At 41.0% G+C, this 24,598-nt stretch overlaps 3 protein-coding genes across 4 annotated transcripts; all 3 read right to left on the bottom strand.

Annotated features, from left to right (window-relative positions):
- Positions 1 to 776: 776 nt before the first annotated feature.
- On the bottom strand, positions 777 to 10,755 carry grinaa (glutamate receptor, ionotropic, N-methyl D-aspartate-associated protein 1a (glutamate binding)). Of its 2 annotated transcripts, XM_080515774.1 has the most exons (7): positions 10,651 to 10,755; positions 4,195 to 4,531; positions 3,930 to 4,048; positions 3,651 to 3,851; positions 3,405 to 3,533; positions 3,053 to 3,196; positions 777 to 2,689 (listed from the first exon to the last, which is right to left on the bottom strand). In XM_080515774.1, the coding sequence occupies exons 2-7, from the start codon at positions 4,496 to 4,498 to the stop codon at positions 2,540 to 2,542; spliced, it is 1,047 nt and encodes a 348-aa protein (XP_080371900.1). In that variant the 5' UTR covers positions 4,499 to 4,531; positions 10,651 to 10,755; the 3' UTR covers positions 777 to 2,539. The 2 variants fall into 2 exon arrangements, with proteins under 2 accessions (XP_080371900.1, XP_080371899.1); XM_080515773.1 differs by having other exon boundaries at positions 3,405 to 3,851.
- Positions 10,756 to 12,305: 1,550 nt separating this feature from the next.
- On the bottom strand, positions 12,306 to 19,795 carry mapk15 (mitogen-activated protein kinase 15). The gene is made up of 15 exons (XM_080516437.1): positions 19,617 to 19,795; positions 19,370 to 19,493; positions 18,209 to 18,307; positions 17,873 to 17,902; positions 16,686 to 16,776; positions 16,134 to 16,264; positions 15,682 to 15,845; positions 15,368 to 15,507; positions 15,211 to 15,268; positions 14,814 to 14,951; positions 14,473 to 14,578; positions 14,033 to 14,360; positions 13,664 to 13,791; positions 13,349 to 13,501; positions 12,306 to 13,201 (listed from the first exon to the last, which is right to left on the bottom strand). The coding sequence occupies exons 2-15, from the start codon at positions 19,457 to 19,459 to the stop codon at positions 13,007 to 13,009; spliced, it is 1,851 nt and encodes a 616-aa protein (XP_080372563.1). The 5' UTR covers positions 19,460 to 19,493; positions 19,617 to 19,795; the 3' UTR covers positions 12,306 to 13,006.
- A 442-nt stretch (positions 19,796 to 20,237) lies between these two features.
- On the bottom strand, positions 20,238 to 24,282 carry vps28 (VPS28 subunit of ESCRT-I). The gene is made up of 10 exons (XM_080516367.1): positions 24,258 to 24,282; positions 23,244 to 23,307; positions 23,114 to 23,142; positions 22,889 to 22,926; positions 22,688 to 22,777; positions 22,482 to 22,587; positions 22,286 to 22,387; positions 21,885 to 21,938; positions 21,708 to 21,799; positions 20,238 to 21,341 (listed from the first exon to the last, which is right to left on the bottom strand). Exons 2-10 carry the CDS (start codon positions 23,281 to 23,283, stop codon positions 21,221 to 21,223), a joined length of 672 nt encoding a protein of 223 aa, XP_080372493.1. The 5' UTR covers positions 23,284 to 23,307; positions 24,258 to 24,282; the 3' UTR covers positions 20,238 to 21,220.
- Positions 24,283 to 24,598: the final 316 nt, after the last annotated feature.

Here is a 24,598-nt window from a genome sequence, read left to right as displayed (position 1 = left end):
GCAGCGCAGTATTTTCAGTATTTTCTCGAATTATTCAATATGATGGCTGTACTCACTTCCTCCCTCTATACTCACGAGACGTTCCATGCGAAAGAATGGCGCATGCGCATACTCGCTTCTGCTATAAAGCATTTTATTTCATATTATTTCCGAACATAATAGTTATATTATTTAGTATTACAGTTACAGCTAACCTTAGTTGCATTCAATGTTTATTTCAGATACATGCTGTTGGACAGCCAGAATGTAGAGGAAGATGCTGATGACGTCAGCATAGAGGTTGAAGGCAGCAAATATGTATTCCTCTGGACTCAGGAAGCGGAGTGTCAACAGCCAAGAATTGCACAGTGTTACTATTTAATATCAGTGGATCAGGAAACTTCCCTCCTTCAAAAAGTTACATACATGTCCGAGTAATTCTTTAATCTCTTATTTGTTGCTTTTCTTTGAGCACTTTGTAACCACTCTAAAAATCAAGTTATCATACATGGATACTGAGGGAGCGCATACAGGCTTACATTTTTGGATATCTTATTGGACAGTGTTTGGAAATGATCTGTAAAAGTTCACTTGAGTAAAGAGGAGAGTCAAAAAATGTTTTATCTACAAGTATACTAGAATCTAAATAGATTGCTACAGAAAGACACTGCACATATTTAATGAAACTTATCCAACTGATCAATGTTCGCTTTCTTTAATAACTTGTCACATTCCTGTTATTTGTTGTGGTCAAAGCTTGGAAATGTATTGAAAACACATACTCAACATGGTTACAGGTTATCCTTTTTAATGAAAAGCGAACAGCTGTGTTGAGGAACTCAGTTCAACTTTGAATTGATGCAAATGTACAATGCCAACAGACCTACAACGCTCAAAACTTACTTTATTTATACACATCAAACCACTGAGGAGAGGAGTTCTATATACACTTAACATATTATTTAAATACAACCACGATAATAAAAATAAAAAAAATTAACAGGGCTGCCACTCCACACTGCGTCTCCTCAAAACAAGCTGTACCGTGTGCGTCGTCAGCACATGCAACCAATGAGAGGCTCATGCAGGAGCTGAAAAATCAAAGCTACAGAATAAAAATATTCATGTTAAATATATCATTCACCTTTTATATACGCGTTTGCATGTAGGAGGGTTTTGGCTTCCAGTGCATGTCGACTCCTGTGTCTTTGACTTTGCTAAATAAAAGTGTAACCAGTGCGCATGGGTCACAGTTTCTTTTCCTCAACACCTCACAGCAACTTCAGCAAAACCCAGTCATCTCCATCAAACTGTAAACAGAGAGAGAGGCTGTCGGGGAATAATCCTTCATGTGTTCTGGTGTCCATCTACTTCATATTAGTTGGAAAAAGCTCAACTTTTCATAAACATGCCCAGTACCTAAATGTTAGTTTTAATAATAAGGGAAAATGAAACAAAAAAACCCAAAACATTTACGTCACATTAATGACCAGACAAGAGGGTTTTAGTGCGGACTGTAAAGAAAAAAAAAGACAAAAAAAACATTCAAAGTGAGAACATTTTAGCTTTGTAGGTACACAAAATAATTTAAAAACAGCAGAAGGAAATCTTTCTTTTGAAAAGGTATTGTGTAAAACATAGCATCTATAAATAAACCTGTGTCTGCTTGTGTTTGCCACATACATCTAACGCCAATCTTCATTCTTTTGCCATCAAAAGATTTTAGGAGGTGGAGAGTGCATTTTAGAGCAAATTGGTTTCCCAAAAAGCAGCACATCCATACGAGTTGCTCCAGCATGCCATCAGAGGTGTGTGTGTGTGTGTGTGTGTGTGAGGGGGTTGGTACTGGAATCATATACAGTAATACACAGAACTATTTACAGCTGTGACAAGCAAGCTGGTGGTATTCCTCTGGTAGTTTCACAAAGTCACACTACATCCTTAGTCGTGTTTCCAGTTTTTGCCATGCAGACACGGTGGAAGGAGTCGGAGGAAGTTGTGTCAAACACTAAGCTCTCGTCAGGAAAAGCTGGTTTGCATTCATATCAAGTGTCGACGTCCCCCAATCTTATCTTGTTTAACCTCTGCTCGGCCGAGTGCCAAAATGTAGAGTAGATAATGTAGTCATAGCCATCTGTGTTAGTAGAAGCTCAGGGAGGTTAAGAGCGAGCATAGTGCTCAGAACTGAGAACAGGCCATTAAAGTCTGTTTGTGATGGCAGAACATTGAATAAATAAATGGTTCCTGATCATGTGAACTTCATGGCAGGGTGCATTTCCTCCAAAATACTGCTACCTGTTTAAAAGAAACACACCTCTGTGTGTGTGTGTGTGTGTGTGTGTGTGTGTGTGTGTGTGTGTGTGTGTGTGTGTGTGTGTGTGTGTGTGTGTGTGTGTGTGTGTGTGTGTGTGTGTGTGTGTGTGTGTGTGTGTGTGTGTGACGGGAGAAAAAGCAAACTGCTTCAATAGGATGACATCAAGAAAAAGTTAAACATGTCAGCAACATTTCATGATAAGGAAGGCATTCTCTATCTCGCTGCTGTGGGGTTGAGGGTGCGGCCTCATTCGCGGGAGCGTCCCACGATGGCCAGGATGTAGAGGAAGATGTTGATGATGTCAGTGTAGAGGTTGAGGGCAGCAAATATGTATTCCTCTGGACTCAGGGACAGCTTCTTGTTTCCCAGCAGAAGCTGCGTGTCAACGGCCAAGAACTGCAGAGTCAAAGAGTCGGCATTTAATATCGCTGGATCGAGAGAATCAAATATATCGGCTAGATTTTCACTGAACTATAAACAAATGTATAGTAACAGCGTCAGGTGAAACTTCAAGGTTGTGTTTCATGTGATTCTTTCACACACATTTATAGAATTTGAAAACTGCCTTTAAGTGTTTTGTTGCTAATTTTACACATTGTAAACTTGTCTAGTATTTATGCAGGAGATCTTGTCTGCTGTGACTCGGATTAAAACCGTGGTCCTTTAAGATACCAAGTCAGACATTTTCACACAGTGAAAATGGACAAGCAGGAGCACTGAAATGACTTAAAAAAAAGTTTTCCTCTATGTCAAACTCACGCAGGTGAAGAGCAGCGCCCCCAGAGAGGCGTAGACGATGTGGAGGATCTTGTGGCGGATGAAGATGCAGAGTAAGGAGAAGAGGAACAGCACGATCAGGCACACGAAGAGCACGCCCCGACATGAGGTGAAGTCATACTTGCTCTGTGGGCCAAAAACAAGGTGATAAAACAGACTTCATTAGGAAACACTTCAGTTCATCAGTTTTGATGCGTTTCATTGAAACAGCTGTTGGTGTTTTTGATTTACTTTGGACCGTCTGATCAGTAAAGCTGTGAAGTGATTTTTATATTGTTCAATGAGGCTCCATGTGTATGGAACTACACCCACGTGAGACTCAATGTTTGCGCACCTGTAGTGAGAAGAGGACCACGGTGAAGCAGACCACTGCGGTGATGCCCACGGCCATGATGACAGTCTCTGTGTCATAGAAGCTGGCGATCATGCCCACCATGTAGGACAGGCTCAAGGTCAAGATGGACTGTAGGGCAGGAACGACGGTGCACAAGTCAGAAGCCAACACGCCACACATACATACATACCAGGTTTTTGGTGCATCGGCAAATTCATTTAAAATTCCGTGATAATGATTTCTCACCAGAGCAACCAAATTCCAGGGGTGCTTGCGGCGGAAGTCTCCACAGCAGCTCAGGACGATCAGAGACACAAAGAAGACGGCGTAGGACACGTAGTACGTCCATGGATTCTTCCGCACAAACAGCTTGGCGTCGTCGACAAAGGTGAAGACCGCAACAAAGGAGAAGGTGACCATCAGCTGCACTGTGAGAACCATGAAGACCTGAAGGGAACAAGGAGATGAGGAATCAGGTTTTAGTACGCGTTATGTGTCCTTAATTCATTATTTATTTACACCTACTTTTCTGATGAAGGCTTGGCGGATGGACTTGTCCTCAAAACCAGAGTTTGTGAAGTCTTCGTTGTCATAGTAAGATGGAGGCACGTCGCCATGGTAACCAGGGCTCTCTGCGGGCCCACCTGAAAGATGATTTAGGGATTAAAAAAAAAAGAAAAAAAAAAGAAGTGCATAGTGTCAAAATCCACAAATGGAAAGTTCCGGCCATCTCAGCCTGTAAAGCCCAGAATTATTTGAGAAGATTCACACATTTACGTTCACCACTCACCAGAAGAGTCTCCAGGAAAGCCTGGCTGCCCAGGTCCATGCTGGTAAGGCCCTTGAGGGTAGGGGCCTTGTGGATAGGGCATCTGAGGGTAAGGCATCTGAGGGTAAGGGCCTGGGGCAAAGCCTGGGCCTGCCTGGGGGAAGCCCGGCTGTCCATATCCTCCTGCTGGTGGGTACGGCCCCCCGGGGGCTTGGTTATAGTTGGGAGGGGGCATTCCAAAGCCTGGCTGAGGGGGCCCGTAGACATTGTTATGAAGTGGGTTGTTCTCCCCCATGATGGGGTATCCACTCTTTTCCTGGGACATGGTGTGGAGGTTTGATCACACTGCTACAACAATCTATGAAAACAGGAGAAACAGAGATTTACGTTGAGAACTTAGAAATTCAGTCCAAGCATACATCCAACTCAAAAAACTCATGTTTGCATTAGGAATGTTTCTGCAATTCCAACACCACTGTGTGCTCAAGTGATGCAGACAGAAGAGGGAAAATAATAATGGCATCATAGCATCCAGGCCAAACTGGCAAAGGAGCAAGTCCTGCATCTCACTGATTATAAAAGTGACAGGACATCATATTTTACAGCTGCAGCAAGGATGGACAGATGAACTAAACAGTGTGACACGTTTCTGTTTCACACGCAAATATAAGATTCGGATATCTTTTTAAGCCACTTTTGAAAAAAGCAAAAAATAAATTATGTCTAGCTCAGCAAAAATCACATTAGAAATAAGGAATGAGAATTAAAATGCAGGTTTAATCAGTTTGAGATGATGGAGCCTAATTCCCTCAGTTCTGAATAAACAATGCCACATGTTCTGTTAATGTTGGACTTTCCAATCTCGCTGTGATCACAGTCACATGGAAGAGGCACGCTGTTGCCTATTAGAACAAAAATGATAAGAAACAATGAGAAAGAGAATAGATTTAGCAGCTTTAACAGTAAAATTGAAGAGATGATTAAAATGACAGTGACTGTTGGAAACTGTGACAAACTTATGACTCGCATATAGATTCATGAAAACGCTCATTGAAATGCTTGCATTTTTGCCTGATATTTTTAGCATGAATTAAACTGAATAATACAGTTTCAGAAATTTTTATTGATATGTGGTGCATATGTACTTAAAATAATCATCGACCTACTATTACTGGTAACAACAAAGCCTCTCCTGGACTGTTAATCATATGTAAGGAATTCTAAAACTTCCAGCAAACAGAAACGGATTGTTGTGACCAAATACTAATCATGACAGTGGCCTGAACTCCGTGAGTATTACTGGACAATGGTCTGCAATTGTAAAGGTCATTTTCAACCCTGAGGTTTATTATACCATATATACTGATTTTAGTGAATGGATCAATGTGAAACACGACTCAAGGTTTCTTTTCAACTTGCATGTCATTGTCAATCCCACTGGCTTTGTCTTGCAGGAAACAAGACGAGAAGGAGGGATGAGTGGTGAAGACAAAGGCGAGGACAATAAACTTGCTCATGGCTGTGCTGATGGTGTTACCATGGACCCTGGTGAGCCCTTCGTAACCAAATGTTATTATTAATCTGCTTTGCCTCAGGATGAGGCCAGGCATATCGGCAACTCCTGCAGTGACCATCCCCCCCATGAGGCCTCGGCACAACTCGGGTCAACAGGTTTCTGTGCCATTTGCATTGTGATCTATAACGCCAACAAGGCGGCACACAGGGAAGCAGAGAGCTCGCCACACGAGAGGCCAGATTCACAAGGCCGATTAGAGCTCCAAATGTGTGATGCAGGTTTCATGTAAAGGCGTACAATCTCCAGAGGAAAACTGCTGCTGAGCAGGAAGGGAGCCAAAAAGCCACTGAGCCAATTGCTGACTTCAAGAGAACAGGAGTGGCGAGTACAGTGCTGCATCAGGCCTGTGCAGTTCCAACGACACCATCTATATGTGTATCTAACGGTATACATATGGAGCCACGCTTTCTGCAACAGCTTCTTCCACAAAGCACCACACAAGATCAACTTAGGACACAGCTGCACAAAATCATTCATTCAGCAGCAGAACCGACCGCTAAAAATCCGGTTTACGGCTGCATCCCTCCTCTTCCCCCCGTCCAGGCCACACTAAATTAACAGGGAGTGTTACGCAACGCCGCTTTAGTTCACCGCTGCAAAGACAGCCGGACTCTAACGTGTGTCCTCATGATCCCCGTCCGTCCATCACAGACATGCTGGCAATGCTTCATACTGACAACAACCATTAGCATCATAACTGATTACTCTCATTAACAGAGGGCCAAATCCCTCCTGGGACAACTGTAGGTTTATAATGGATGAATACGTTATACTCAAGGCAACAATTTCGTTGTTCATTTCTTGAAGAACAAGAAGATTATGGTCTCAAACAAATGTCAACCACAATATCTGTTAAACAAACAAGGTTTTGTTTGTGCAACATGAGACAGAATATCTGATAACTGAACAAAAACTGCAAAGCAACTGAATAATCGAAGTAACCAACTCGTCATGTGACGTGCCACATGATGACTCAAAGCATGTGGTTCTCCTCCCAGTACAAAATCCATGGACACTTTGCAACTAAAGCAGTAAATCACGTAACTTGCCGTCCATGACAGGAACTCAAAATGAGGGTGAAATCATATCTCACTTAAAGATATCAGTGTAAAAGGTGTTGAACTGTGTCATTGGGTGGGAAAAAACATAGCTAAAGTCCAAGATGATGTAACGTCACAGCTTATCTCATGTTAGAGAATAAATTCAAGTAAATACTCCAATAAAGTCAAGAAAACTCCTATATTTAGATGCTCAATACACAATCTCGGGGGGGGGGAGACAATATTGTGCCTTTGGGAGTGACGTGGGTACAACAAGTTATGATAAATTACAATTCTGCATTCATAAAATAGAAAAAAAATATCTACTCATAGATGGCTTGAACAAAGGTCAGGAAAAAATCTAAGACCATTAAAACAAATTTAGATACCGTCCCCTCACATACAGCAGAAACGGCTATCATGCCAGTAATTATCCATGAGGACTACAATAATGTAGATTTCCTCTCAAACAGACAGAAATAAGACCAGTGAGGCTTCAGTAGTGGCTGTGGATGTGAATCTTTTCAGCTTTTAAAAGGGCTGCAGAGGATTGTGAAGTTGTGAACCACGTGAGAGTGAACTCTCCAACAAGTGACTAACAAGAGCTGGAGTAGCAACCTTTGTCAACAGCTTTGCAATGAGTCGTTTGTTTGGACAACTATTAGAAAAATAATTGTCTGCAAGCTGTGTGACTTTCCACAAGTTAATCAAACATCAGAAACGGCCCAAAGTCACATTACCAAACCGTAGCGAAAGGCTTGTTTTCAAGGCTATTCCATTCATATCTGTCCAACGCCCCTGATGTCACTGAATCGAAACGACAGCAAAAATATATAAAGGTGAGAACCTTTATCTTACAAGTTTATTCAGGAAACCACAACAGTTTCACTTCCATATTCTGTGAGGAGACGTCAGAGTCGGTGCAGGTTTTTTTTTGTTTATTTATTAATTTTTTTAAACAGTAGGGATTCAGTTTGAGTCCACGTCCGTACGGCTTTACAAGCATTACGTAGATTTTTTAAATCCTCTTAGGAGAGACGCCCCAATGCTGTGGATAAAGACAGTGCAACTATCCCTGCGGTCTGCTGATAGCTATCGCTGGGGGTGGGGAGTAGTGGTGGGGTTTAAAGCGAGGGATCAGGGGGACGAGCCAGAGAGCCAACTTAACACAATTATGCTCGAACAATACCTCGACACTCTCGTATGTGACACGCTGCGTACATGTGTGAGCGACGGCAGGGAACAAGGTGACCCGACAGGAATGGCCACACAAAGCAGTGAGGCCAGCCGGGAGGGCAGCTCGTCACAGTGGACACAAATTGTGCAACTTTTCAACAACACTCTCGAAAACCCAACATCAAACGCATCGCAGACAGATAAAAGTCGAAATGCTGTTTCACCGTCATGTGGTTTCAAACTTCCTCGCCACGCTGTTTTACATCCTGACAAGAAAAAAAAAAAGCTTCACGTGTTTGTTTCACAAGCTGTACGGACCACAGACCCGCCGTGTCAAACCTGCAGACACCTCACCTCGTGGCAGATGGCTGCACTCCAGCCAGGTCAGCGGAGCTCCACAACAAACTGCTCCCACTACGGAATAACAATCTCTTTTTATAATGAATGATATTAATGTTAAATGAGCAACTAAAGCAAGATTTCATTATTCGTTATGAAAGACAGAAATACCCAGGTGCAACGCAAGCAGCAGCTTGAACAAGGTTATTTATCGCCAGTTCAGAGCTTGAAGAAGATGAAACATTGGCCCCTCACCGCCAGCGAGCGGCTGCCAGTTTCAGGAGGTGGTGTTGGCAAACATACATGAGCTTTATTGGTCTTGGGTCCACATCTTACGCAACAAATTTGAAGAAGGAGCCACACAGACTGATCGAAAGTTGAATCGGGTACATCAAGGCTGTGAGTGGGAGGGAGCGCTGCAACTCAACATACACTACATTTAAAGACTGACGACGACTTTGCTCCAGATGGCGTCAGATGATGATCGTGATGCAATCAGCTCTGCTGCAGTTTCATGAAGATATTCAACCACAGAAACTGTCAAAACTGTCATTAACGACAATGCGCTGGCAACTTCACCGTGGCAAACTAGGATCTAGAGTGTAAAAAGCACGAAATGTGTGTGGATTGTTCATGGAGAATGGAAATGACATTTGTGCCGCTTATCACTGTGGTGACACCGTTATGGTTTCATGAACAGGTCAGACTAAAGTGCATCAGAATGCTGATCTTGTGACGCCATCAGACAAGGAGCAGACCTGCACTCCGTTTCATATTATCTATCCAATGTATGCTATTGCTGGCTGTACTGACGTGAATAAAGAGGGATCCGGACCGCTTTACGGCATTTACAAGTAACACTGTGCCTGTAAAATGGTCCTAAAATTATTTTTCAGTAATATATCCAAATATATTGAATTAACAATGTTATAAAAACAATGGCAGAGTAAGAAGTAATGAGCATATTGAATAATTCAATATCTAGGTTTCATTGTGATTGATGAAATCAAAAAGGACATAAAGCAACATTGATCCCCCAAAATAGCTCAATTTACATAATTGTGCTTTCTTACAATGCTTGTTAAGGTTAATGATTGACTATATAAATAATATAATTGAAGTTATATCAATTATTCAGATGGCTAACACTGCTTTCTGTAGCTTGATGTTAATCTTTTTAAGCTCCACTTCGGACAACACTATTATTTATCATAATGCCTTCATTATTCTTTTCTTGTAACACATTGCATGTCTTAAGACTGTCTACCGAGTAATGCTAAACACTTATTCACACCACCTCGTACTGCTGCTGCTGTCTGATTTCACAATATACCTTATCCTTATTAATTGTATTATTTGTAATCTTTATTTAGTAGCCATTTATCTGCACATACTCCTTCTTTGTCTTATCATTTAGTTAATTATTGGTTGGGAGGATTAGCAAAATAAACCTTTTATTGTATAATGTAAATGTCTATCTTTATATATGACAAATAAGTATCTTGAGCCTTCACATAGCTTCAATAATATGATTATTTCAAAATCACGCTGTGAAAAACAAACTGCATCTGCACTGTATAATTATAACGCTTGATTGATTCCAGCAAACGTCATGCTGTTTTTAGGCGAGACTCTTCATAACTCCAGGAAATGTATTAATGAGCACTGTCCTGGTGATTTAACAACAGGAAACTAGAATCAAATCGAAGTTTGAGTGTGGAAAAGGATGTGTTTTAATGTGTGTTTACAGAGTGTGGTCCTAGGCTGCAAACCAAAACAGTAACCCGAATCTCACGTGCGCGCGCAGCGGTTTGCACGGCGCACCTGCAGAAGGCGCATCTCTCGCGGTGTAGGCCTCAGCGACGCAGACAAATGCGACACTCACAAACATGTCCCCCGGACAGTGGGGAAACGCCATCACACCGTCACGTCGGGACGAAGTGTTAGTTTAGGCCACGTAGTTTCCTAAAAAAAAAAAAAAAACAGCCGACGACCCCCTATCCACCCCCTCCTCCCCGCCGCCCGCCATCATGAATCCAGGTTATTAATTTTTTTAACCACACGCCGCGCCTCCACATTTAAAGAGCCGTGGCCACTGCTGGCGCTTGTTTTCTCCACGTACACGTTAATAAAAACGACCGTTTTCTGCCCGGAGCTGCTTTTGACTCGTGACAGTTGGCGACAGGCTGGACGGACGCTGATGATGCGCGCAAACAAACAAAAGCGGCGCTCGCTTGTCCGCGCGACGCTGGCGTGTTTGATAATAACAGATACATTTAGCGACACGTTTAAAAAAACAACAACAAACACGTATGATATATTGTGAAGAGAAGCCGGCGGAGGTACCTTCAGCGTGGCCGCAAACGGACGCGAACACCCGCTCCTCCTCCTCGAGTTCCGGACTGAACAACTGGGTCGAGGCCCGTTGACGACAGCACGCGGAGCGGTCACGTGACGTGTCGGGACTCCGGTCATTACAAGAAGTGACACATTTTCCCTCGAGACCCCCTGCCTCAATAACCAAGTGTTTTCCAGAAATTATTATTATTATTATTTTTTTAATTTTATTTTTTTGTTATTTGAAAGTGGGCTTCTGCTGGCGAACTGTGTTGAGGCTATTTTCACCACGTGACGGAAAGATCTAGATCTGAACAGGCACCACTCATCACCACTCATTACTCATGTGCTTCATCGGCTGTCCAAATAGATTGATTAACTTACACAAACACATTGCTTCAGTTGTACACAATTCCAAGTGAAATGTTGAAAATCGCCCAAGTAAATCTCTTCTTCAAAACACACCTTTTTGACCCCATTTGATCAAAAGAATAATAATAAAGAAGTGTGTAGTAATACAAACATTGAATATGCTGATATAAAGGAGGCACCCACACCTCAGGAGAGTGTTATGGGTTTCAATCAAGGCCTTCCAGTGCAGCCTGCATGTTCTCCCGGTGGGTTTGCTCACATTGTCCGAAAAACCTGATTTCTATCCAGCATGTACAACTTTATAAAACTTGTTCTCAAAACCAGAGTTAATTTCATTGCGAGGTGACAATATTAAACACTATGCCACTGCAGGAAGTAGCAGGACTTTTGATGTTAAAAGTAACAAAGCAGATGACTTGTAGATAAAATGTATTGCGGTATGTGGAACACTTCATTCTTGAATATACTCTTAAATGTACAAGCACCCAAAACCCCACTTGCAGTAATGTGATTACTATTACTCTTAACTCTCCAATTAGATTCATTTTACTCAAGATTCACTATATGTCAAAGGGAACAATTTATACATTGCCGCATTCATTTGACAGCCGGAATGATTACTTTCTAAATACCTTGTTTAAAAAAAGTTATAAGTTTGAGGAAGTTTATAGGTCTGAACTAAAAAATTGTGTGTGCCTTCCTCTTGTTCTTGTTCTTTTTCTTTTGGGTTTAAGGCCAGTTTTCATCCATAGAGTTGCATCACTGCGTGCCTGTCCCTTGCTGCTGAAGTCATTTGGAAACGGTCCGCCAAATCGTTAACAAAGATAATAGTGAATTCTTCCTGAATTTTCCGCACGTTTTGATGTGCTTTATGTGTCTGTGCTCCCAAACGGTGCTGGACTAGTCATGCACTGGAAAACCCTTCAGTTTGAGTAAGTGCCATGTGTTTTACTGAGGACCAGTTCTACTGATGGCTGCAAGGGTTTTCAAAATGTCCTGAAATAGCAATCATGGATAGAAAGGTAATTATTGTTAGAAAGGCGATTACGGCTGTTCACTCGGGGTCTGTAGTCCTCCACCATAATTAGTACTATAAGCAGAAGCCACTTACACACTTTTGCAATGTGATTAGAGTTATCAGTGGCTGTACACATTTTAAATCATGTCAAAATCATGTTTAATGTTGGTGGTTACATTGCTGTTGTCATACAAATACATGGGCACAGGGTCGGTGTATTTACATGTCAGGTCTTTTTTTAAATTATTTATTATGTTTCGCGGTATAAATTATCTTTCAGCTGTTTACAATCCATACACACCAGAAAATAAGTAGGCATATTGCATCTGGGTTCAGATAAAAAATGACATCACTCACTCACTTTCCAGTTTGCATATTTCACATGTATTCTGTGCATTGTTTTTGTTTTTTTAATCCAGTGGTTTATTCTACCTATTGTAACTGCAGTAATATTAAACTAAAAAGCCGACTGAGCAGTAACTTCAGAAATAAACCATAGCATATTCGAACGATGGTGGAATTTTATCCTGTTAAGAGCCTGTTTGCGACATTTATTTATCCACAAATGCAATTGGGAAGATTTATCATTTAGATGTCATCAGTGAAAATAAGACCCTCAGTCCCTGTGTCACATTTGGTAACTCCATCATGTGCCATTTGATATTAAAATCAAATGTTATTCACAATCTACATACATTTACATAATTCTATGAACTGCTGGAACAGCTGAATGTGATGAACCAGGCTAGATGTGACTGGCACAGGCAGTAAATGTAAATCCATGTCTCCATGGTCAGGACTTTGTCCGTGTATACAAGGCCTTCGCTCAAATATTCTTAATAGTTTATTTTTACAGGAACATTTTCCGTTTGCCACGAACGTCACATCCTATCACAAGACAATTAAGGCAAAGTCTGTTGTGTGTTCAAACATTGCAGCCACCCTTCCTGTACTGATCCACCGATATGACAGCAGTCACTGGTTTTGCGGGCGCCTCTGAAGCAGGTCGTCGAGTCCTGCCTTGCTGATGGTGCCATAGGCCTGAGAGTAGCTCCCGAGTTTTGCTCGAGGGTCTCCGGCAGCAGACACGTTGCAGTTAGTGTGAAATACTTTCTTGCTGAACCGTGGCGGTGGGCGAGCTTCTCGGCCATGAAAAGTTGAACGTTGATTCTGTGTAAGAATGAATGAGCGACAGTTAAAGACATGCAATATCATATGTGCATCCAAAGTAAAAATTTATTTTTATCATAAACATAAACTTCCTTAATTGCACGTGTCCTTTAATGACACAAATATTCTCAGGTGCAGTTCACTGACCAAGCATGCAGATGCGACATAGAGCCCGGCAAACAAAGAAGGTTCATCCTTGCGGACCAGTGGGTTGTTCTGTGTCTGGTTCAAGTTCAGGGAGAAGGAGCGATTATGAGTGATTGGTGCTGATCGACCACGCTGGAGAATCTGGTCCATGGACTGGTGCAGGCAGGGCGAAGAGGCAGATTCACCCACAGGAAGTGCACGAGAGAGAGGAAAAGCCGGAAGCCAAAATTAGAATGAAAGATACAGATTACATCACAGCAAGAAAAAAAAACCCCACAAAAGTGAATATTGAGAGGACTCAGGTGGTTGTCTCACTATCGTAGCGCTGGCGCTCTCTGTTGGCGTTGTTGTTGCATTTCCATTACTGGCCTCTCCCACTGATTTCCTGCTGCTGACTGTAGAGTGGCAGTAATGAACAGGAGCAGGACTCCGAACAAAAGTATCTGCAGAGAGAAAGGAAGTGCTTGTACTAAGTTAATGTGTAGATATACTGTATATTCAAGCAGTTTCCATATAATAAACACAGAACTATTGTTATGTTGAAACAAACAATATGACTTTCAATACTAGGTCTTGCTTTTATCTGTGAAAGCTTGAGAAACTCTTACAAAGTCAACGCCTCCACAAACGCCTTTTTGAATGACAAGTATATTTTGATCTGTAGCAAAAAAAAAAAGATCTTACTTGGGGTGTGAGTGATGGGGTTATATGTGAGCTTTCCTAATCCAGGGATTTCTACCAGACTCTTCTTCTCCACAGCCGGCGAGGCAGGTGCATTAACAGCGCCATGTTTGGTGACTCCCAGGTGTGAAGGCACGTGGTTGGTCTCGTCTGATTTTTCATCTTGTAGTTTCCCCTCGTGGTTACCGTCTCTTTCGTAGTTCACCTCCACCGGGCTCTTCTCTGCTTTATTACTTGTTACCATGGGCTTCTCCTTGCTGCTCACACGACTTCCATCCTTTGGCTGGATTAGCCATAGCATCCCTTGGCTTGTCTTCCTCTCCAGCATCATCTGCAGGCGAAGAGGACTATTTAGTGGGTTATATTTGTAGCTGTCAACCAACCTGGCAGGGAGAAATTAAACATTAATTCAGTGTTTCTCTCATCTATAACTCAGTCTGTACCTCATATAGTTTATTGCGATATTGAACCACAGATAATTGCACGTGATCGTCCACCGGCAGCACGACATCATAGTTGAGAGCTGATTCTTTGGCTGGATTGTGAAACCTCCAGGGAACATAAAACACAGAAATGCACACATGAATGTGAAAACAGCAATACAAAAATCACATAATTGAATCTGTATTGATATATCTAACTAACACGTGGAATACAGACCCTCTCAGTTCAACTATGTGAAGACAAAAGACAAACAAATCAGGAGTCTGTGCAATCATTTAGCTGAGAGAAAAACTTCCCCAAAGTTAGTTGTCCATGAAAGTGACAGCCTGAAGTATAATACCTGGCTACATATGCATGTTGGAGAGCTTCTTCTGCTGTCAGTCGCTTGTCTGGGTTAAATACCAGTAAGCCCCTCAGCAGGTCGAGAGCATCAGGAGGAACAGACGGCTGGAGGAGATCCTCCAAAGGCACCTGTGGTCTGGTGAAGGAAGCACAAAGAGGAATCCAAACAGAAATTAAATCCTATTTATCTGTATCCACTTATCAAAAGAATTACCGCAAAATAATCACTGCACTTCTGCTCCTTGAGTATGTAATTTAGTCAGCCTCACAAAACAAATACTAGAGCTGAAATGCAACAGGTGCCTTACGGAATATTCAAGAGTAATAGATTTGACAGTTGATCTCTTATGTCTGATTCCCTAAAAGACCGGCTTCGGATCATTAAAAAGTCTTACTTTAGTAGCATTCTCTGAATGACAGAGGATCCATACTCTGACTTGATTGCGAGAATATCTGGAAAGTCAAAACAAGAACACACTAATCAGTCTAAAACAAAATTAATGTTGGGTTTTATGGAAAAAAACAAACAAATGATTGGATGTTTTTAACCACCTTCAGGGCTGGGGTGTGGTATGGCACTCATGATCTTCTCGACTTGGTTGATGGTGGATGTCCCGGGAAACAGGGCCTTTCCAAGCAGCATCTCTCCCAGGATACAGCCGAGGCTCCACATGTCCACGCCCTTAGTGTACCTTTGGGCAACACGTGATCGTTTTACAGGTTGAGTCACTCAGAGGCACTAACATAACTCATCTGTTGTATAAAATTATTATTATTTTTTTTAATCAATCAACACCAAAAACAAAACAAAACATGAGCATGATACCGTTCAGCTCATGGCAAACAGACGCCATCTCAGTTGATACCTTGCAGACCCCAGCAAGATTTCAGGAGCGCGATACCACCGCGTCGCAACGTACTCCGTCAGCGCAGGATTCCCACTGTCCTCTTGGATCTGGTTGAGCGATCTGGCCAAGCCGAAATCACACAGCTTGACAACGCAGTCAGCATCCAAGAGCACGTTGGACGGCTGTGGGAACGCGGACAAGAGAAACATTCCTCGCAAAGACAATAATAGTTTGATTTGCACTTTAGTTCCCAGAGCTTGGCCCAGCTAAGAAAACAAAAAGCGGTGAAATCTCCTTTTCAAGGTGAAGAGCCATTTGTGTTTGTCATGACTTAAAAATCTTTTGTTAAATAATCATTGTCTATAAACTAAATTGGATTCATCTGTTTTTAAACGTATAGTTAGTCCATCTGAAGTGTTTGTGTTTAGAGGTATTCTTCCGTCATTCTCCTCATAAATTCACTGGCGTACCTTTTGGTCTCGGTGGATGACGTTGCCTGAATGGAGGTATTTGATGGCCTTCAGGAGCTGATACATCACGTAACGTTTATGGATGTCCTTCAGGAGAGTGCCTTTCTTAATCACTGCATGCAGGTCAGTGTCTGGCACAAAGAAGGGGGGGGGGGGGGGGGTAAATAGTCAGTATGTGACTCTGGCAGTAATTCTAAATGATGACATAGTCACAAACAGAAAATGATTCCTAGTCAATCCCAAAAAGAAAATGAAAACCCAGAGAGAAATGTTGCGGGTCTGTGATGCTGCAGTAGAGTCAGGGATTAGGCTGCACACAGAGGGAGGGTGGTCTGTGGACTCAGCAGTAACCATGTGCAGCCAGCCAAAGGAAGCACAAGCCCGTCCGCACACAGTTACACATCAACCTCCAACCTCCACTTCACTGCCAAGTTAAGCTGCAGAAGGCCAATGCACTCTCTCTCTCTCCATGTTGATGTGTTGCAATGTTAAAAGACTATTGTTTTGCTTGAGTGATGTTTATGGGCGGAAACAATGGTGTTGAACACTTACCCATATATTCAAAGATAAGGTAAATATCTTTATCGTTTTGTGCTCTGATGACATTTAGGAGTTTGACGATATTCGGGTGATCTCCAAACTCCTGCAACGGGAATAAAAATGAGCAACAGCAAGGAAAAAAAACATGCCGGGCAAACAGAGAAAGCAAACTTTAGGTGCTGCCCGGCCTCGATGACGAGACGTCAAGGTTGTGTAAACAGCTGGGAAACATTCAACACAGGTTGCATAATGGTCAGTACAAATCCTCTGATTAGAGCACTGGAGTTTTACTGGGAGACGACAACAGCTGATTATGTTTTCAGCATGAATGTGGGTCAAAACATAAAGAGTAAAACAAAGATTCATTACATAATGTGTGGCGAACAGAGGTTCAGTCTACAAAAATGATAAATATTTCCTGATAATTACCAAGGTTTTGATAGACCACCGCAGCCTAATGTGACCTGCTACAGCTTCTTATGTAACCATACCTTTTTATGTCTCATAATATCAGAAAAATAATACAGTTTATCTATTTTCTTTAGCAAAGCATCTATTTCTCCCAGTATGATCACCGATGCACCATGTTGGTGTATTTAATTCCAAATACTCCTAATTTTCTGATGGTGGATCCTGTTTTTAAAAGGGTTCAAGTGATGTCCACCAAATGAACTGACATAGGAAAGACAGACCAAGACTGATTGGAAATTTCCTGTTAAAAGTAATTTTGGTGTTCAGATGCTGATGCAATGGTTTTTATAATGAGTATAGATCAAGAGCAACATCCTGCACTGCATGCATGCAACATTACCCGCATCCATTTTCACTGGGCACGATTTAGAGCTGTTCCACATCACTGTATAGTTTTCAACAGGCATTTTAAGAAGCCAGTGAGTGAGGCCATTGTTTTCTTTATATGATTCTCACAATATTATACAGCAGCAATGCAGCTCTTTGAAGAACTGGTTTAAAGTCTTAACTGTGAGCTGCTGTCATCAGAGGATAAATGTGAAGGACTGGTGATGGAAAAACTAGTGCACTAAAACAGGTGGTGTATGGTATAACTGAGTCAGTGGAATTATAGCAGATTACACCGGCTGGCTGCAGTCCTGAGGGTAAAAGTGAGGCGAAATGGCAAACTATGACATTCCAACTAAAATCACAGATATTGTTTAACACAAAAGAATTATTATAGTTACCTGAAGGAACATGATTTCTCTAAATGTCCTCTGTAAAAGGAAAAAAAGAAACCTCATTACAATCAGGCACACACGAGCCTCGTGTTCTTTTCAATCATTAGCCAAAGTCATCATTCACTTGAAACAGGAGAGGGACAAAATGTATACAGAGTGGTGAGATTAGTGGTTAGTGATTGAGAGTGATTAGTGATTGAGAGAAAGCCTGGCTTCATTTTTTTTAATATATATATAATCAGGAAATTAAAAAAAACAAAACAACTGATGGTGAGCCCCGAGACCAGACATTTGGTCGATGGGAACAAATTACAACCATAGCTTTCGTTTCACACTCCATACCTGGGCATCTGTCCTGTTTCTGAAGGCATCAAAGATCTTTTTCACAGCCACGATCTCACCTGTCTGTCGGTCAACCGCTTTCCAGACGATGCCGTATGCCTGAGATAGATACGAAATTCAGACAACAGGTCATGTTTTATCCCCGCAGGGGTGGACGGAAAATGCTTTTGTCAACGAGTTAAAACATAAAAGGAAATACTGACATTGGCTCAGATGTTTAGAGAATTAAAGTCACGCCTATGATATATTGATTTTATTTTTTATTGATATAAATGGATCTTTAACTCAAACATGTTGCTATTGCTACTTAACATATTTCTTCAAACTAAGGACGAGGTGACCCCTGCAACTTGGCCTGCGGTGAAAGGCAAAACCTCCAAGTGTGTTGTTATTGTGGTGACGCAAGGAGGAACACAGCCTTCAGAGGCATCAGATCACATTCACACAGAACTGAAGTCTCATTGTATCAGGAAAAGTGAACATCAAGTGCTGCAGGTATAATGAATTGAAACCAGCCTTTAGATATTCACCAGAAGTGACTTTAAAATAAAAGTTTGTTCAGGGTAGTTAAAGCAATGCTACAAAAAAACAACTCTGCTTAAGCAAATCTAATCATAGAACCAGTTTGACCAGCATTTGGTTCTTTTTAAGAGCAACAATGTACACAGTCTGTGAACAGGTTAAAGACCTGTGTAACCTGAGTGTGTGTGTCCAGGTGACAACTGTGGGTTGTTCAACTGCATCAAGGTGATCAGCTGGCCATTTATAAACAGAGCAGCAATTTGTGAATCTCTGTGGACTGAAAGTGGAAAGAAAGCAAGGCTGTTTTTTTTAGTCGTGTGCAGCAGCCTCAGCAGTGGGGAGAAAAACAAAAAGGTCTGAAAAGAACAAGTGTCCTCATACATCAGCTAATCTGCCGGTAAAGGGTTTATACTGCCAAAGCAAGTAAAAAAAAAAAAAAAAAAAACCCTTTGCTTACAACATTGGTATTCACTTAGCACTCTAAATCGGAGGAATTTCGGGAATTTTAAGTACAGAGGTAAAAACATTAAGAACATGTTGACACTTGCAGAGTAAACAATAAGCAACGTTTGAGGCTATTTGTGCACCAACTGTCGAAATTACCTGATTTGATAGGGATTAACTAAAAGAAAGACTCACCCCTTTTCCAAGTCTCTTCTTGATTTCATACTTGAGAGAAATATGCCCCTCCACCTCGGAGACGTTGGCTGACTCGTACTTTTTGCTCATTTTTTTTTTTTAACTCAAGTTCATCGATCACTCCCTGAAAGTCATGAATAAAGGTTGACGGAGATCAACGTGTGTGTGTTGTGAAAAGAAAAGCATTCAGCTCAGTGATCAATATTGAATAATTAAAGATGATAACAATGCAACAGCTGCATCTTACCTGCAGGCAACCGTCTGGTCAGACGGACTCTTCTTGCTGCTCGGCTAAGTCGGTTGGTGTCGGTTAAAAAGCAGGTTAGTTTTTAGCTCCATGTGTTGACAGCATTTTACGTTCTCGGTCAATAACCTTTTGCTGTACGGAGGCCGCAGCTGTCGGTTTATAGCGGAAAACCTCCCCGGTTCAGTTTCTCACTGACGTTACAAGCAGACCCGCTCCCGAGTTTTGTCATTCTTTGTCGTCATGGTAACAGATACGCTGCCGCCTGCGTCTTAAAGGAGCCGCGGCGCATGAATTGGTGACGTCGCGTGCGTGTTGCCACGTCCCATTGGAGATGGTGACGTCAGGGTAGGACGCGGAAGTGCAGACGGAAATGTGTTATGATTATTAAGAGCTACGTTTGACATTAAAAAAATTATAATAATATAGTAATATAATTCGTTTTTGTGTCTGCCTTTAAATTTCTTATGACCCTCCCCACAAACACATCATTCAAAACATTTGTTAAAAAAGACACCACAGAATGAATGTGCCATTATATTCACAATAAAATGGTACTATAGTTTAAAAATCTGAAGAAACATTTTATTTCGCAATTCGCAAACAACACACAAAGGCACAACATACATTTTTTTATTAGTTTATTTCTAAAAAGGTGTTACATGCTTTTATTTAAAAATCAGAACTATTATTTACAATGAGAAATCTGAATAAATATGTTCTCCCTAAAGATATTTAGGGGAGTGGAAACATATTTAGTAAGCAAAATAAGGAGGTATGCCAAATTCCATTTTGCTCACTTGCAATGTAGTGAAAAACTAACTTAAATATGGCGTAGGTATGTTAAACAGGTACAGAAAAATAAGCACAAAACATAGTTCCTTCCACCCTAATTTCTTTACAATAATTAATTCCAAGAGTTGTCTAATCCTCTTCAAGCAGAATGGTTCCTATATCAGCTTCTTTCCCTTTGCTAACAGAGGAAGCAAGATGAACTGTGGCCTATTTCACCCTCTTTTTTTTTTTTTGCTTTATTTAACACGCACCTTCATTTTATGATACAATAAAAACCCAAGTGATAGAAAACAAAAATGGTTAACAGAATAAGAGGTGACAAGTAAGGGCATACATTTGTTATCAAAAGAAAAATATGATCTATGAATTCTTCATTTTGATAAAACATACCACACTTCTCTCTTGGTGTGGTGCAAAACATTGCTATAAAATTAGACCTTTCTGGATGTTACAGCATGAAGTTAAGCATAGACTGCCATGTCAACAGTCAATGTTGATTTTTTTGTCATCCAAGATTTTGGTACAAAATGCCAGTGGAGCAGCTTACAGTGCACGTTAAGCCTGGAAACTCAGCTCCCAGAAACATTGGAGCACACAAGCTGGAGGAGTTTGAACTGGTTACTCCTTGTTTAAAGGTCACAGGAACCACAAGTAAAGAAAGAAAATGAAACAAAACAGGAGCTGGATATGAGACACAATGTTTGTCCAAACAAAATTGACATCCTCCCACAAAAGTGGGGGAAAAGTTGCACGTTTCTTCTTTCAATTTTTTCAGATATTCCAGGCAGCTCGATCTGTGACAGTCAGAAGCTTTAAGAGGAGTGGAGGAAGCGGTTGAAGGCGTTGTAGGCCGACTCAAGGTCAAACAGCATCTGGCGTACCTGATTGTCATCCAGCTCATCTGAGGCTGACATGCTGCTGAGGGTGGTCAACCTGTCAGTCAAAACACCACGGAAGCAGTTTAGTGAAGCAGCACTGGTAAAGTTTTGGGGAACATACTATCAAGCACTGAAGTCCATTAAGGCTGCAGCTCAGGGTGAATGCAGACTAAATCTGAGTTTTGTGGGATGCTTACAGATCATCTCAGGCTTCATTCCACATGAACATGAAGGTGATGACAATTTTCTGTTGCCATGTAAAAAAATCTAGAGAACAGACTGCGAATAATCCTTCAGTCATGTCCTGAATGATAGCTACTGCTTTACCCAAACAAAAGTGACAAATTCTGCATATAGTATGTGGCATCCTTCACTGAGCCTAATATGAACAACATAAACCGAGTGGACAGATGTAACTCACCAGAGGCTGACTTTGTCCTTAGCCTCAGAGTCTGGAGGCATGTTGCTCATTCTGTTCATAGTTTCCATCAGCTCTCTCAGGTCTGGTTGGATCTGGATCAATAAAGTGAGTCCAGTCAGTCCAATGCCCATTTATGTAACTAAATTGCAAAAATGTACCATGTGCCTATAAATATACCTCATCCATGGCCCTGATTTCCAGTCTCAACTTGTCCATCACAGTGATGAAGAGCTGGTGGTTGGAGAAAAATAACACAATATTCAACCAATGGTCACAGTCAGCAATGAGATATAAGGGTCTTCTAATGTTTGTAACACAAGCATTGCAAAGAGTCCTTTCCCAGATATCACTTTCTGACTACTGATTTTATTAATAGGTCTGATTTCATGGGCTGTAGTTGGCAGTGGACACAGTTGGCATCGTTCGCTGACATTTTTCAAAGTCTGACCAGAGGATGAGCCAAATTAAGTGAAACCACTTCAGCCTCCAAGCTCTCGCTAAATTAAATCACGACAAAGAGCCTTTTCCAATCTGGCACAAGGCCCAAAAATGAATGTTAGGATGAAGAGAGTACATACAGAAACTATATCTGCAATGCAGCGGTTCAAGTTGCCCTTGTCATCCTTGATGGTGATCGGTCGATCCTCCTTAATCCTTTCCATTGCTAGTGGGCAGTCCAGCTGGGAGACAAAATGATGACTCAGATCCACAGTACCCAACAGATAACATGACCTGAAGACATGTAAACAGGATTCTAAAATAATGTGAACTCACTCTGTATTTCCGGCAAAAGTCATCGATGGAGCCCACATCGGAACCCTGCACCTGTTTGAAAGCAGCCTTATACTGAACCAAGAGCCTGGAACAGGACGCAGTGTACCTGAAACCCATACACATTAATGAAGACGTGCACCGAAAGACAGAGGTGGTGTTTTTCTTTCGGTTTTCAAGCATGAAATAGAAATTGGTATATTGCTCACTCATTGGGTGTTACACAGTCTTTGATGTACGCCTTCTCTAAGGCCTGCAGAGTCTTTACCACAGCAAACAGCTCGGCCATGTTATCATATCTACAAAAACAGGATAAAAATGAAGATGGTCCAATAATAGAAAAATAGAGAATATTTACTTCATTTTTACTTTAAATTATGCTTATCATTAATAATTATTTCAGCACTCACTTTTCTCGTTCCCGTGCATTTTTGTATAATTTCACTTCCTGAAATAAAAAAAAAAAAAAAAATGTGATTGCTTAGATGCAAAGCTAAAATATAAAATGTTTTTAATACCATTAAAGCAGCATTTCAGAACCATGTGTCATAGTTACTATTGAAATATATTTATAGGTTTAAGTGGACAATTTGTACGTTATGGATAACGTATCAATATAGTTGCTCTATATTTACCTCATATAACTCAGGTTTGTTGGCTGGAGCTGTTGAGAGAGAGAAAAAAACAAAGTTTAATTGACTAATAACATGATTTCTGCAGAGTCAAAACACAATTAAACACATTGGAAAATATTGAAAGAGTTACCTCCTCCGACTCCTCCTGTGACTGATATCCCATGGAACATAATGATAATGAATCAGGAGTTGAACTGAAAAAGATTCGTGGCTCATGACTGACAGAAAACAAATCCAAACAACTTTTTACAAGTGAACTATCTACCATTAAAACAATAAATAGATTTTTTTAAAAGTCGCAGATTATTTCAAAAACAATACATAAACAATCATTAATAGTAGGAGCTTGAAGTTTGCATCAATGGAGTGTGGCCATATAAAAACTAATGAACAGTATAAAGGCTTCAGGACTGACGTTAATACACAACTAAAACAATAGCAAGTTGTGTTTTACATAAAACCTCCATCGTTGTGAAAATTGCATCAGATTTTTAGATTTTTTAGATGGTAGATTCTTGTTTTGACAATCAGCCAGTATAATTTGAAGATGGTAAACTCAACGGTTGAATAGTTTCGACCTTAAACCGACAATAATCATCAAAATACAATGTGTCAATTTACAGCAAAACACATTTTCCAACACTGCCTGTTTTTTTCCATGTGCAGCCTTTGTTCTGGTACATGACAAGTCCTAGCTTTGATCACTGAGCTCAGGATCACCGAGGAAGTGCGCTGTCATTACCTTCGAAATGTGACACTTTGTTCGCTGATGGCCCGATCACTGCTACAATTATTACCAGTTCATGACATTACAATGTCACCAGTGAGAGGTGAAAACACGCTTTCACTCAGCCCTCACATTTACTCGAAAAACGTACCACTTAACTTAAAACTGAACCACAATATCAAAATAACAGTCATTGGAGTTAATTGTTTTGCTGAACTAGCTCCAAGTTAGCTTTCGAAGCTACCTCAAAAGCCCTTCCTGTATTATTATATCTCCACCGCAAAGACGTTTGTTAACTACCTAAAGCCCTTCGCTGTAACGATTTACGATGATAACGACGAGTATATCGTAATTTATCCAATTCACAACGGTTAAAGTGCTGAAATTAACGAATAATAATAAAAACATTCCACTCACCCTCACGACTGACGGCTGTGACGTCAATGTAAACACACCCTCCTACAAGGACCGGTTGACGTCATGAAGTGTGTGTCCATTGTGCCTGAATGTAAACTTAGCGTTTTCATGATTTCTCCTCACATCTTGAAGATAAAATGCAAATAGAGGGACTAAGATTTTGCACCATATATATTCCTAGAAATTATATTATCTCTGATATTTAAAAACTGGGTCTTGAAACCACAACAAATGTTCACATTTTCATACAGTCAAACGAGAAGGACTGCTCACTCTCAAGGCGGCAGACTCGAATAAAGAGGACGAGAATCACAAGAAAGGTACTTTTGTCCCAATTTTTA

This window comes from Blennius ocellaris (genome assembly GCF_963422515.1).
Source record: "Blennius ocellaris genome assembly, chromosome: 20".
NCBI classification, from domain to species: Eukaryota; Metazoa; Chordata; class Actinopteri; order Blenniiformes; family Blenniidae; genus Blennius; species Blennius ocellaris.
This window is presented reverse-complemented; position numbering and strand designations above follow the sequence as displayed.

Bases quoted from the DNA above. Each gene is read 5' to 3' on its own strand.
- grinaa (XM_080515773.1), bottom strand. From the start codon at position 4,498: ATGTCCCAGGAAAAGAGTGGATACCCCATCATGGGGGAGAACAACCCA. The intron at 4,049-4,194 runs GTGAGTGGTGAA...ATCATCTTTCAG, and splicing joins CTTTCCTGGAGACTCTTCTG to GTGGGCCCGCAGAGAGCCCT. The intron at 2,690-3,052 runs GTGAGTTTGACA...TTGACTCTGCAG, and splicing joins GGGCGCTGCTCTTCACCTGC to TTCTTGGCCGTTGACACGCA.
- mapk15 (XM_080516437.1), bottom strand. From the start codon at position 19,459: ATGAGCAAAAAGTACGAGTCAGCCAACGTCTCCGAGGTGGAGGGGCAT. The intron at 17,903-18,208 runs GTATGGAGTGTG...TTCCTTTTACAG, and splicing joins GAAACAGGACAGATGCCCAG to AGGACATTTAGAGAAATCAT. The intron at 13,792-14,032 runs GTAAGATCTTTT...TTCTCTCTGCAG, and splicing joins CCCCATCACTCACACCCCAA to ATACTTTTGTTCGGAGTCCT.
- vps28 (XM_080516367.1), bottom strand. From the start codon at position 23,283: ATGTTCCATGGGATATCAGTCACAGGAGGAGTCGGAGGAG. The intron at 22,388-22,481 runs GTGAGTTCACAT...TTTGTCTCCCAG, and splicing joins ACTTTTGCCGGAAATACAGA to CTGGACTGCCCACTAGCAAT. The intron at 21,342-21,707 runs GTGAGTTACATC...TTTGACTGACAG, and splicing joins AAGGACAAAGTCAGCCTCTG to GTTGACCACCCTCAGCAGCA.